The sequence below is a fragment of the Rhinopithecus roxellana genome, chromosome 3 (genome assembly GCF_007565055.1).
Source record: "Rhinopithecus roxellana isolate Shanxi Qingling chromosome 3, ASM756505v1, whole genome shotgun sequence".
In the NCBI taxonomy this organism is placed as follows: Eukaryota; Metazoa; Chordata; class Mammalia; order Primates; family Cercopithecidae; genus Rhinopithecus; species Rhinopithecus roxellana.
In genome coordinates this window covers 71089466-71104442 of record NC_044551.1, presented here as the reverse complement: position 1 = coordinate 71104442, position 14977 = coordinate 71089466, and the positions used below count along the sequence as shown (strand labels likewise).

At 43.4% G+C, this 14977-nt stretch overlaps 1 protein-coding gene across 4 annotated transcripts in view; it reads right to left on the bottom strand.

Annotated features, from left to right (window-relative positions):
- The window catches only part of EGFLAM (EGF like, fibronectin type III and laminin G domains), a 201040-nt gene that overhangs the window by 107794 nt on the left and 78269 nt on the right, over positions 1–14977 (bottom strand). For all 4 annotated transcript variants that reach the window (XM_030927902.1, XM_030927904.1, XM_030927901.1 and 1 more), the window contains exons 2-4: positions 12982–13091; positions 11830–11913; positions 198–315 (exon numbers count right to left, since the gene is read on the bottom strand). In XM_030927902.1, coding sequence (XP_030783762.1) covers positions 198–315; positions 11830–11913; positions 12982–13020 — 241 coding nt within the window. In that variant the 5' untranslated portion in view covers positions 13021–13091. The remainder of the gene's footprint in view (positions 1–197; positions 316–11829; positions 11914–12981; positions 13092–14977) is intronic.

The following is a 14977-nucleotide window of genomic DNA, read 5'->3' as shown; positions in this document are numbered from 1 at the left end:
ACTACACACTAATGAGGGAATGTCTTGACTTACCCCACTAAGTTCTGAGAGGGCAGGGGCTGTGCTTGCTTTTGTTCTCTACTGAATTCCCAGAGCCTAGCACAATGCTTGGCACACAGGAGGTCCCTACTGATATTTGCTGAATGAAGGATGCATGAGCAGCCTGCCACCTATTAACGAATTTGAACCTACTTTACCTTGGGACAAAGTGGTGACATGCCGAGGAGAGCTCAGCCGCCCTTTGCCAGCCTGGCTGTAAGCTGCTATGCTCACACGATATTCAGTGCCTGGTTTCAAGTCTCCAATCACTTCCTCCTGTCAATGACCAAACAAGAAAGATGCCAACAATCAGAAGATTTGTTTGAGCAAATTGTATGATTTCCATGAGGTTTATATCTCGAGGTCCCTGTGAAATTGCTTGGCATAGAGAATGTTTTGCTTTTTCTAGGACTGGCCCAGTTTTAAACTTTGCCAAGAAAAAAATGACCATGACATATTTTCCAAGACTGGAGGATGGCCCTTTATTGAAATCTATCCATGGTCCTAGAACTGGATACATTCACACTAGCAAATGTTACTGTGAACATCAGAATTCTTTGATTAAAGTACAGGCTGCTGGAAGGCAGGTGATGATTCTTTCCAAGGCTGGAATTCTCCAGTTCCTTCTTTCCATTTGCAGATTTCAGATGCTCGGGGAATAGCTGCAGCTGCACACTGAGGTCTTGATTTGTACCTAAAAAGTAGGGACTGGAATTTTAGTTCTCAAATTTTAAACAGCATTAGAACTACCAGGAAGACTTTCTTAAAAGTGTGTGTGTGTGTGTGTGTGTGTGTGTGTGTGTGTGTGTGTGTGTGTGTCTGTACTTCCCCTGCACAAAGGGCCCTGAGCAGGAAGCCCCAGCCAAAGAGGGCTTTCTCCACCTTGAGCTTTGGCAAAAGTGGTGTGTCCCCAAAGCTACAGTGCTACACAGTAATTGGGAGCCTGGGTCTGATTGGTGGGAAGCAGCAGCCCATTGTAGTGGAAAGGGCACTGTCATTGTAGTCAACCAGCCCTGGGCTTGAATCCTGATTCTGCCACTTATTACTAGCTGTGTCCTTGATATTAAATTCATTAAGCCTCACTTTCTTCTTCTGTAAAATAGGCGTGACATATAACCATCTTGCATGATTATAACATTTGAGATACTGTGTGTAAAGTAGCCAGTATGGAAGATGTGCTCAGGAAATGAGTGGTCATGACTATTGTCTTGGGCATGTGGGAACCTTCCTCTTCTCTGCTTACCTAGGCTCCCGAACTACTCCAAAGGCCAAGCTCTCCCTTTGACACCTTCCCTGACCACACAGGCCTAGTGATCTCATCCTACTGAAAATTGTGCCACTACTTTAACACATTTACAATGTATTTATTTAAAACTATTACTATTTCTCTTACGGGATTATAAGCAACTTGAGAGCAGGGACCATGTCTTATAATTTCTTCACAACCTCTTTTGCAGATGTTTGAACATTAATTGTTGCTAAGAAGAATTAAGGGCATCCCTATGATTTTTTAAAGCATTCAACAAATAATTACTGAATACTTAATACAGTAGTTCTTAAACCCTGATTACACATTAGAATCACTCGTTGATCTAAATGACGATGCCTGAACTCCACTCCAGACCACTTAAATCAGAATCTACAGGTGACAGAACCAGGCATCTATTTGTTTAAAGCCCTCCAGGTGATTCTAATGTGCAGCCAGGTTTGTGAACTGCTGTTCTAGGGCTTGGCTCACCTCTCAGGCCCTGAACTGCCCCATCTGTTCCCCCTCCTCTTATTGTCCTGATCCCCCTAGATCCAGTATCTACCAGATCCTTCTGTATTTACTATGCTCAAGACTCTCACACCTTAAAAACAGTAACTCTCTGATCCTTCTGTATTTACTATGTTCAAGACTCTCACACCTTAAAAACAGTAATTCCCTACCACATCTGCACCCCTAGATCCTCTCCTCAGAGGCAACCTTCTTGAAGTTCTCTTTGTTGCCTCACCTCCTATTTACTCCTGAACTTACGCCCACCTGGCCACTCTCACTACAAACCTATTGAGATGTTCTTACCAAGACACTGTAACAACTCTGTAGTGAATCCAGTGGGTGCATCTCAGTCTTTAATGACTCGTTGCAGCTTTCAACACCATTGTCCACCCTTGCTTCTTCAATCTCTTGGCTCCGTTGGAAATCATGACTCTGCTCCTCTGTGGTCACCTTCTACTTCTCGTGTTGCTCATTTCCAATACTCTCCATCCACCCCCCTTTCTCTGCTACCTGTAAGGATTACTCTTTCCCAGGAGTTCACCCTGTCACCATCTTCTCTTCTCCCTCATAGTCTTGCTTGAGTACGCTCCTCTTCCATTCTGTTAGCTTCTGGCACCACCTTCAGGGTGACATCTTCCAACTCTGCACCTCTAGCTCTGGCCTGCCTCCTGGTCTCCAGTCATGGAGTGCCTCTTGAACATCTCTACCCAGAGACTACCAAGCAACCCAAGTGTAACACAACCAAAGCTCGACTAATCATTCCTCCTTCTGCCAAAACCAAACCAAAACATAGCTTCACTGCTTGCCTTCTCTCTCTCTCCTGCCCCCCCCCCCCCACCATTACCCAAGGCCAGAATTCCTGATGCTTTCCTCTATGAGTCCACCCTACACCCCTCGCCACCATCTAATCAGTTACCCATGCAGCAGATTCCACCTCTTTCATATCACTTGAATGTGTTTCTGTCATTTCATTTTTACAGCCCTTGAAGACCAAGTCCTCATAAATATGACAATGGGCTCTGATTCCTCTGCCACCAGTGCTGCCCTGCCTGTACCTCCAGTCTGGACTCCACAGTGCTATGCTAGTTATCTTTCTAAATCCGCAATCTGATCACATACTTCATACTTTAAAACCCCTCAGAAGAGCATGTCATGTCCCCCTGTTTATCCTTCCAGCATCGTCCCGTACCATGTTCCCTCCTTACATTCTACATTCCAGTCATACTTAAGAACTTGGCAGGGCTCAAATTTATGCCATTCAATGCCTCTGGGCCTTTGAACCTGCTGCTCCCTCTACATGAAATGTCCTCCCTACTCCTGCCTGGCTCACCCCTACTCATTCTTCATGACTCAGATCAGCTGAGACATTACCTCATTTCTCTGGCCCCGCCCCAGTCTGGTTAGGTCCCCCTTCTCTAGGCTGTCCTGGTGTCCTTGGTGCACCTCAATCTGAGCAACACTCACCTTGTATTTTAATTATCAGTTGATTTGTCACCTTGTCCCCACCCACTTGAAGCCAGTAAGCAAGTTCTTATTCCTCTGGCATCCCAAAGCTTAGCATAGTGTTACCAGGCATCTAGCAAATGCTCAAGCAATGCTTCTTGATGAATGAATAAATGAACTAATGAATGATGAAAGAAAGAAATCAAGCCAAGATGTCTCATGTAAACAGATGACCTCATCAAGAAGCCAGCTGATACTACTGAGCCCTGCATCTTGACTCACAGCATCAGTACCCCTGCCCCAGGCCCTGGATTAGCACCTCCAGGGACAGGACTGACTCTCCTGCCCACCTCCTTCCAGCCACCCCACCATGCCTTTCAGACCTGCTCCCTTGTCCCATTTCCACCTCGGTGCCTGAGTTCCCACCCCTTTGACTCCTTGCCTGGGTCTTCAGTCTGCCCCACCCTCCCTCCCTCCCTCCCATCTCCACTCCATCCTACATGTGGCTTCACAAGGGGCCTCTGCTGCACATGTGGACCTGCCTTCAGATCCCCTCTCCGGCTCCACGTCCTTGCATCTGTGCTCCTGAGCTTCACCTTCTGTCTCCAGGTTTCACGCCAAGTTTGGTGGTTAAGAGACTGGAGGCAGCAGGTGGATCCAACCCTCTGTTCTCACTCCTCTCCCGACTAACGCTCCACGCTTTCCTAATGGAAGCAGAAACACTTTCGAACCAACACAGCACTCTCCCAGACTTCTGCTTTGGGATTCTTTACTCCTGGGAAGTCATGATGCTGGATGAAGTGTGGGTGGTGATGTGGATCCAGAGAGTATTGTAGCTATAGCTCAATACCAAGCACAGCTACCATTAATTACCAGTGATGGGTGTTTTCTCTGTTTCAGGAACAAAGAGAAAGAAGGCTATATGTAGCCTTATTTAATTCTTCCTTCAGTTCTGTGAGGTAGGTATCACTCTTGTTTTCATTTACAGAGGAGAAAACCTAAGCCCTGAAAAGTTCACAATTTGCTCAAGATTTAGTCAGTGGCAAAATAGGGATTTGAGCCCTTCTCCATTTGACACCAATGCCCAAGTTCTAATTGGCCAGTACATGTACAAAAAATATTAAATAATGTTTAAATCAACAACAAACAGTACTTACCATAATCACAGAAAACTAGATTATTACTACTTTATGACCACGGAAGTTAATGTATCAGAAATTTAAATGTTACCACTGAAAACCAAGCAAAATCCTATTTGTAGTTCCATATATAGATTAAAAACTACTGGAACTCTTTATTGGATATGGAAGATTAGTGCTACCTTCAGCTTGGGTGCATTCTGAGGAGTAGAGGGTGACCTTCCCAGAAGCCGGCTGTTTCCCGTCTGTCTCTTTTTCTGCACTGACACTCCGGAAAATGGCATAAAGGTGAAAATCAAGGGGACTGAGCAGTAAGGGCCACAGAAACATGTTGAATTCAGCGATTTCACTGTCACTTCCTCCCCTGACATCTCTCCTCTCAAATGGAATCCTCAATGTATTGTGACTTGTGATAATCCTTGCAATTTGTAGTAAAATACCACACACCATAAATCTTTGTATTTCTGTCCTTAAAGGTCTTACCATCACCACTTCAGGCTTGCATCAAACTAGGGCAGATGCTGAACATGCTCTTTTCAAAGTACAGAAACAGTCTTTTGCTTTGTTTCGTTGCCTTGTGGAAGTCTGAAGACAAGTCAAGATGTTTATCTCTCCTGAGCTTCATTTCTCCACAAGTTAGTGAGAAACAGAGTGGGGGAAATTGTTTTCCTGGAGTAGAGGCCAGAGTGACCTCAACAGTCTCCCCCAGGCCCTTCCCCCACCATTTTTTGGGTGAAGCTGAGTGCTTTGCTACAAAATACCCCTATTTTGTGTTTGCCTAGTTCTTTCTGAAATGCAAAACCCTTTTGTCTGCTCAACACCGCTGTTGAGAGGCTTCATGCGAGCAGTGAATTCACATCTATAGAAGAGAAAAGCAAGGCTGGTCACTGAGCCCAGTGAGAAAGCTAGGGCAACTTTCAGGACTCTTACCTTCTTCACAGCTTGCCAGAACAACAAACTTTCATCTTACAATTGTTATCATCATTATAGTTTTCATTTATATAGCATTTTGGAATTCATAAAATCTCTGTACACCATTATTTCCTTTAGTCTTCACAACAACTCTAAGAGATCAGTCCTATTGTCTCCATTTTGCAGACAATGAGACTGTATTCAGAGAGTTTATATAACTGCAGGCAACCGTGGGTCTGATTTCCCTCATGAAACTTTATATAGTTCTAATCACCTGACTCGTAGACACAGCATCACTAACTAGTTCTGAAACGGGCACCTGGTTTTTCCCATGTTCAACCGCCTTTTCCATTCCCTCCATTCACAGTCTGTCACCTGGATGACTCATCCCATTCTCTTCTTTCTCATGATAGAGTCCTCATATTTCAGTTGGGCCACTCAAAGACTACATTCTCAGCCTCCTTTCCCTCCAGGTGTGGCCCTATGGCTAGATTCTGTCCAATAGGTTGTGAGTGAGAATGCTGACACCAACTTTTGAGATCTCCCCTAAAAGGAAGGAGTGTGTTTCCTTTCCTCTTTTCCTTATCTATTGGCCAGAGTGTGGATGTGACAGCGTAAGCCATTCTGGACCATGGGCAGGAGGGCACAAGGGGTTGGTAGAACACTGAGTTGGAAGGAGCCTGGCTCTCTGATCAAGTGAAGCCACCAGAAGGTGACATCCAGACAAGTTCCATCGGGGGGAATGTAAATGCACATATCATTAGAAACACTGTTAATTTGAGTTTCTGGCCTGCTAGACTAATATCTATCTAATACATGACCCAATATACAAAACCAACCTGGGTTACCATGTAAGAAGAGCCCAAGAAAAGATGAGACTCTTCTTTTTTTTTGAGACAGAGTTTCACTCTTGTTGGCCAGGCTGGAGTGCAATGATGCGATCCCAGCTCACTGCAACTGCCTCCCAGGTTCAAGTGATTCTCTTGCCTCAGCCTCCTGAGTAGCTGGGATTACAAGCATGCACCACGATGCCTGGCTAATTTTTGTATTTTTAGTAGAGACGGGGTTTCACCACGTTGGCCAGGCTGGTCTCAAACTCCTGACTTCAAGTGATCTGCCCACCTCGGCCTCCCAAAGTGCTGGGATTAGAGGCATGAGCTACCGCACCCAGCAAGGCTATTCTTCACTACATACTTTTCACTCTGCATTGACAAAATCATGTTGAATTGTTCTGAAGTCTCTGACTCTGATTTCAGACCTCACCTTTACCTCCTTACATGCTGCTGTTCTTTCTCCTCCTACTGCCTGAAATACACATCATTTGGCTTCAGAAATAAGGCTAGAGGCTGTCTTATTCATTAGTTCAGATGAGCACAGTTGAGAGGAGGCATGAATTGAGTAGAGAACTGGACTGGGAGCCAGGAGACCCAGGTTCTGCTGCTAACCTAGCTGTGTGGTCTTGGGGATGCCACTTAGCTTCTCTGGGCCAAAGATTCAACACAGAAGGTCTATAATTCTTCTAAAACAACCTTCATTAATAGCTAGTAAACTTGGATTCAACCTCACAGTTGACCCTACAAGTCAAGGCTAGGCCTCAGTTGCCTTAGTGAGAGTTGGGACCACCTAGCATCGTCCAGTGGAAGGCACCAGAGAAAGAGAAAAGTGCTATCTTCCAAGCATCCTTCCTCCAATGCGCTGAGGATGGCTGTGCAGAGCAGGGTGGAGGGAGGAGTTGTAGGGATTTCTATTCTCTGGGTGGTCACAGGAAGTTATTTTCCAGAGCTTTGCTGCAGGGGCAGCATTAGCTTTGGAGTCTGGACAAATCTTCCTTACGTGGATCCGTCCTATGTACTGCAGGAAAGTTAGCATCCCTGATGCTTGTCCACCAAAATGCCCAGGAGGGGACAAAGGCACCCCCAGCTGAGAATCATTGCTAGTCCATCCCTTTTTTTTTTTTTTTTTTTTTTTTGAGATGGAGTTTCACTCTTGTTGCCCAGGCTGGAGTGCAATGGCACAATCTTGGCTCACTGCAACCTCCGCCTCCAGGGTTCAAGTGATTCTTCCACCTCAGACTCCCAAGTAGCTGGGATTACAGGCGCTTACTACCACACCCAGCTAATTTTTTTTTTTTTGTATTTTTAGTAGAGATGGGGTCTCACTATGTTGGCCAGGCTGGTCTCGAACTCCTGATCCACCCATCTCGGCCTCCCAAAGTGCTGGGATTATAGGCGTGAGGCACTGCGCCCGGCCCCATCCCTTCATTTTACAGTTGAAGAGAAATTCAGAAGAGCTCAGTGACTTCACCTCAGGTCACCCTTGCTCTGATGAGAGAGCAGGAACAAGTCTTCTGATTCCTGGTTAAGTTTTCTCTCTCTAAGTTCTGGGTCAATCAGTGGACTCTAAAGCAGGGTGGTGGTGCATCCCCAGGGACAGCAAGACAACCCACTGAGATGCCAGAAGAAAACACAAGAACTCTCTATTTCTGTTTTATCTCCTCCTTTAAAATTCTGTGAGATTTTATAATGTACATAATATATTAGTACAGTAGCATATGTATAATTTATAAATACATAAATATACATATATTGGTGCATGTTCAAATATTTTTAACTGATGGTATGCATGATCAAAAAGTGTAAAGACCACCACCCTAAACATCCTTATCTATTTCTAACTCTAAAAAATTTGCCAAATTGCCCTGATTTGTTTTACTATTTTGTTTTCCAGGAGGAAACCTGGAGGGTATTATTTTAAGAAAAAGATAAGGTGGGCTTGAAATGCTGCCAAATTGGAAGCTTCTAGAAGGCAGATTATCAAACAATGCAGCCCAACTCCACATTATCAGCCAGGGTATTTTGGTCATTTTATCAGTTAAATCAGATTAATCATTTGTCAATCCACTCCCCAGTTTGGTATTCAATCCAGAAAACCAAATCTATCGGTCCTATCTTACTGAAAACACAATCTGGAATTGTCAGAGGAAATAAGGGAGTGAGAAAAGAGGAGGTAAAAGGAGCGGGAGCTACTTCCAGAGAGGTGCTCACTAGTTAAATATTTTCTCTCCTTTTCAATCTGTTTCACCTACTTTTGAACCAGAGCTTAAATTACTTCAACCTTCAGAGAGGTTCCCCTTAACCCTACTCTGCTGTGTGAGATGAAGAAGTACATGCAAGGATAAAAGTGGCTTCCTCTAAATGATTAAAAATTCACCTTGTAGATTCAGCTGTCTGTGCTTACACTAGAACTAGGCACTCTCCACTGAGCCTTAATCAGCAAGAGGGAGATGCAGGAAAATCAACATTTTGTGAAAAGAGATCCCCTGAATCCTGGGTTGGGACAGGTGTTTAAATTTTCTAAAACATGCTTACAAAAATTGCCTGATGATCAGGTTATCCCTGGAGAGGGGAAAAAACAGAGGCAACATGAAGAGTAAAAACAAAAAACTTGCATGAATAAAACAAATCTGTACAGCACCTGCCCCTTTTGCCATGCACAGCCAAGGGCAGCAAACACACATCTTTGCAGTATGAATCATACTGACCACTTACTAAGCTCTCATTCTGTGCCAGGTATCATGCTGAAGGTTCTACAATCATGACCTTATAACTCACATCTTTATCTATAGAATGATATGATATAGTACAGAGTTCCTAAAACTTTCTCTGTTCTCGCCACCCTTAGTGTGTCAGTAATATTTATAGCATCTCAATGCCAAAAGAAATGCCCATTTATTAAGTAGTTATATCCAAACACCTTGGTAATAACAGTTGATATGATTTGGCTCTATGTCTCCACCCAAATCTCACCTTGAATTGTAATAATCCCCATGTGTCAAGGGTGGGACCAGCCGGAGGTAACTGAATCATGGAAGTGGCTTATCCCATGCGGTTCTCGTGATAGTGAGTGAGTTCTCACAAAAGCTGATGATTTTATAAGGGGCTTCCCCCTTCACTCAGCACTCATTCCCTCTCCTGCCGCCCTGTGAAGAGGTGCCTTCCGCCATGATTGTACGTCTCCTGAGGCCTCCCCAGCCATGCAGAACTGTGAGTCATTTAAACCTCTTTTCTTTATAAATCACCCAGTGTCAAGTATGCCTTTATTAGCAGCATGAGAATGGACTAATGCAGTAATTCACACAGATGTTGCTGTTTTCCTCAAAAATGTTAAATATTCTACTGTGCCCCTGTAAGCCTGCTGCAGAGCCCTGGAGCACTCTGGCACACAGTTTGGGAACCACAGACACACTATGATATAGATATTTTTGGGATCCCTGTTATGTCAATGAGGAAACTGAGACCTAGTAAGGTTAAGCAGCTGTTTTGTTGAAATGCAGAAATATGAACACAAGTCCATCAGAATCCAGGACACATTCTGCTATATCAGACTCCTCCCACTCCCTTGCTGAATCACTGCCTTTATGTGTAGTCATGATTTCCTCTTTTCATTCTGTTTATTCTGCAACTCTCCCCACCCCCAACCCTCCCTACCCCCAAACACACACACACAGAGAAAGAGAGAGAGAGAGAGAGAGAGAGAGACATGTGTGGACACATTCATGCTCATTGGGCTCAAACCATTCCAACTGGGATGTCCCTCCCTTGAGTCTGCCTTTCCAGAAAGTTCCTGCTTCAGTCCTCAGTCCCAACTTTCACCTCTTGACCACTCGTTCCCACACTCACCTCTCACTCTTCAAACCCTGTCTACTAAGCAGCATGTTAATAATGACATCTGATCTTACGTTGCTCCCTAATTGTTTTATCTGTGTGGATGTGGTTTTCAGAAGACTGAAAGCTGCCCCCAAACAGGGACTGTGTGTTGTCTTATGTTGAGCATAGAGTGGCCCCTATGCAAGTTTGTCAAAATTGGCAAGATGATCAAATGCAGAATTTGATAGCGTACTCTAATGCCTAGATGTTGATAATGGAGAGAATGTATTTAACATATAAGTCATCGGGAATGATAACTACCACCCACGTGGCTTTTATTTGGTCCTCACAAGAGAATAATTATTACACCTCTATCATGGAAAAAAAGTTGAGGTTTAGACAGTTTAAGTGACTCTGACCAACATTACCCAACCTGTAAATGGAAGAAACAGGCCTAAAAGTCCAGAGTGCTGGTCTCCCTCCCAGCCCTGTTTTAGGTTTATACAGCAGTGACCTTCAGAGAGATGCCAATTTTCAGCCCAGGTTCTATGATGGGCAGGATATCAATTTCAGAGGCACTGTCTAGACTCAAAGTCTTGTGTCACTCTTCATACCTGAACTGGGTTCCAGGTCAAGCAGTAAGCCCTGCAGGACACCAGGCTGGGGTGGCTGGGGACACTACTAGGGACAATCAGGCTTCTTGGTGAGGTTAATGAGCTTATTGAAAGTTCCAACCCATCTCCCTCTCTTCAGACAGAGTAAACTATAGAGGCTGAGGTTGACAGCTTCTGCGGCCAATGCTGGATGCTTAAGCAAAAGTCTATTTTGAGCTTAAATGCATGTCATACAAAATAAAAGCAAGCTGGAAATGTGCATCTATTCCTTCTGAGTCATGAGAGCTTTGGTAGAACCAGCAAGGGCTGGGGCTCAGAGGTCAGTCAGCTCTGAGTTTACAGTTGATGCTGTTACTCACTAATGTATGATTTGAGGAAAGTTACTTCACCTCTCCAAGTCTCAGCGTCCTTGTCCATAAAATGAGGTCATAGGATAGTTGTGAAGAGTAAGTGGCAAAGTAAATGTAAAGCAAAGGGTGGTGGCTGCCAGGTAACAGATGCTCAATAAGTGATAGTTCCTTATCATGGATGACAAACAGGTGCTGCCTGTTTGTCAGGTGCTGCCACCAGAAGGCACGGATCAAATAGGAGCTAGCACCACCACCACCATTATAATAGTGTTATGAGCACTGGTGCTAACTCCTTGTAGAGCAATTCAAAAGGCTCTAGCCTGAGGTTGTGGCAGAATGAGGGAGGGGAGTGAAAGAAAAGAAAATACAAGATGCCTAAGGCCTAAAATTCACTTAAGAGACCTTGAGGAGAAACAAAAGAAAATAGATGAGGACCCAACAATTGGCTAGTGGAAGGACGGGGTGCTGGGCTTGAAAAAAAATAAATAAACAACTTGGACCATTTAAATATACGTTTCAAATTACATCCTCTTCTTCTGCACTGTGTCTTCAGGCAGCTGGGAAGATACAAATGCGTCATATTTATGTATAAAGCTTTTATTGGGATAAAAAAAAACAGAACTGAACTTTATGAAGAAAAGAAGGGGAAAAACCAGCTGTAAGGTGGCAGTTTTCTTGCATGATAAAATAGGGTGGAGTCCAGGATGGAAGCATTTACACCAGGACTCTTTCGTCAGATGCCTGTTTTTCAGAGATGTAGTTGGCATGGTTCAGAGGAAATGTACTTGGATGACATTGGGAAATCCTAAAGGACTATTAGAAGCATTAGTTATTATCACATGTACAGTAGCACACACACCAAATCAGCAATCCCCCAGAATAGCGCCCACGTGCTTTTGAGGAGGCTGCCAGGATGGAGAAACTCACCGTGGTCGGGATGTCCCGGCTGAGAGGCACGCTGTGCGACTGCTCCTGCAGGGATTTATCTGCGCCAACCTCAGAGTAAAAGACCTTGAAAAGATGCAGACACCCTGGTGAGAGCAGAGCCCGTGCTTGTGTAAGATCAAAGGTTGTAATTACACTCACAGTGGCAGCAGGCTCTGAGGTGCGTCGCCTAATGTCACGTGCACTAGTTCTGCGGGAACACACATCAGACCTACTTGGGTTGGGTGGGGGGTGTTGCAAACTCAGAAGCCTGCGGAGTCCAGGAGGAAGACACATATCAATGAAGTGAGATGCAGAGGTCTGGACGTGGCTCGTGTTATTTTTCCCAAAATGCATGAGCCGCCCGGGTAATCTTTCATTTTCTCACTTTCGATAAGACATGAGTCCAGAGATGTATTCCTCTACTTTTAGAAAACAATAGGACGAGGGCCATTATCAATGGCTACTGTCCCTCGGTGAAATGGAGACAGTAGCAGGTGGTGGGATTGGGGTGTTACTGAGGTCTTACAGCTCATCTAAAATGAGCAGCTGAGTTCCAGCAGGTGGATAGGAATGTGGACCCAGTGTGGCCAGCTCTCCCCATATCCCAGAGAGTTCACAATTCCAAACATTTATGTGAAATATCTTGACTTCTCAAAGTTGACTCATTTCTAAAAACACTATTCAAGGAAAACATTTTGGTGAAAAGGTATCAGCCCAGTTTGCAGCCTCTGATAGGTAAGAATGCATTCTCTGCTGCTTCCTCCATCTTGCCTACCCACCTTCTTACTTTACATTATTTTGTACTTATTGATAACATTCCACAGTGATTTCCTCTTTCCCATGTTCATACTTTATTCTCCAGATTTGACTATAGGCAATTGAATAGCAACAACCATGTCCTTTTAGTTTATATTTTCCCACAGCTGAACAGAGAAAGGACTGGATAGATCCTAAGTGAGTAATGCAGGTGTGATGTGACATTCAGGGCATTTACAAATATCCTTCAAAGGGGGACATCTCTTCTAGCTTTATGGAGGGAGAATGGGGCAGTTACTGATATGAAAGGACAGATATCTAGAAAAAGCAAGGATGAGAAAGACATACAGTCACACAACACACCCACTGAGGAAACTCCCGTGCCCATGGACTCACAGTGTACCCAAGGATGGTGCTCCCAGGATGCCTTGGCATTTTCCACTGGATGCTGAAAGCCGTACAGTTCAATGCGCCCAGCTTGATGTCAAGAGGAGCCCCTACCTTGCCTGCCCCCAAACAAAAGAGATTGTGTTAGAAGCTCCACACATCCCACCTTGAGTATACTTACACAAGATTTAAGAGTGCGTTCTCTGATAGATGAAAAGCCTACTTAAAGATAATTCCAGAAATGCAGTCAATTTCTGATACACCACACCTATCTCAGCTGACCTCACTCACTTTGCTATCCCCTCCCAACCTGGCATCAGTAGATAAATCAGTCCAGCTATTGCCCTCATTCTCTCAGGTAACTTCTAATAGGTCAGGGACCAGCAAAGGGAGATTCAGGGTAGCATAGACCACAAATACTTCTGACTTGATTCTAAAAATTTAAAATGTATTAAAGTAAGATGACAGGCACATTTGTATTTACTCAATAGCATATATGTTGTATGTATACATTATATAGATGTGTTCGCTTATATAGTTAGGATATTCCTATTGTGGGGCATTTCAAAAATATAGTTATGTATAAAATGAAGTTTAAAAATTTCAAATGCTTTACTATCTAAATCTTAAGTAACTTCATAGTTATAGATGATAAGATTTATAATTATAAAATAATATATACAGGTTGCCACAATTTAGAAAACATAAAACATTATATCTAATTCTAACATTCAGAAATGAGTCTTGACAGCATTGTGGTATATCTCCTGTTGGTTACGTGCAATTTAAAAAAACTTTGTGTGTGTGCGTGCTTCTATACAGTTGACATCCCTTATCTGAAATTTCAGATTTTTTTGAATTTTGGAATATTTGCAATATACTTAACTGTTGAGCATCTCAAATTCAAAATGCTCCAATGGGCAGTTCCCTTGAGCATCACTGGTGCTCAAAAAGTTGGATTCTGGAGCAGTTAGGGTTTCAGATTTTTGGATTTAGGATGCTCAACTTTGTGTGTGTGTGTGTGTAACTTTTTTTTTTTTTTTTTTTTTTTTTTTTTTTTTTAATGAGACAGAGTCCCGCTCTGTTGTCCAGGCTGGAGTACAGTGGTGTGATCTCAGCTCACTGCAAGCTCCGTCTCCCGAGTTCATGCTGTTCTCCTGTCTCAGCCTCCTGAGTAGCTGGGACTACAGGCACTCGCCACCACACCCGGCTATTTTTTTGTATTTTTTAGTAGAGACGGGGTTTCACTGTGTTAGCCAAGATGGTCTCCATCTCCTGACCTCGTGATCTGCCCACCTTGGCCTCCCAAAGTGGGAGGATTACAGGCATGAGCCACCACACCCGTCCATATGTATGTAATTTTTAAATTGTTTTGTTATATATAGTGATTATGTATATATGCATACATGTTAATAATTTTAAGTCTTATTTGACTTAGTATATATATAGTACAAACAGCATATTTACAATCATTAAAATCATTATTTTTAATGGCTGTAAATTTTTCCATATAACACGTGCCATAATAAACAGTATTTGTCATCCCACAATTATTAGGCAATTTATCGCTGTCTTAAATAATGCTCCACAAGGGCAGGGACCAGGTCTATCTTGTTCCAAGTACAGAAACTAGTCATGGCAAAAGCACAATAAACATTCCTTAAGTGAATGAACATTCTGCAACTTGATTTTCCTCTTACTAATATGTACTGGCGAGCTTTCTTTTTAACTATTGCATGTAATTCTCCAGCTTATCAGTTAGGATCCTTTGCAACTCACAGAGATCTAACGTATCTATTTAAAGAACTGCTGCTAGGGCTTATCATCAATGTTCTTAATAACAGAACCCAAAGTTTTTCTAATGGATTGAGAAATAGAAGAAGCCCAGCACTGTCAGCAGGAACCATGAGACCAAAAGTCAGCTCCCCTCTGCCCCACATATACCTACAATTGTCACCACTCAGAGATTTAATTCTTAACGATCTCTCTCACTCTGCCATTAAAT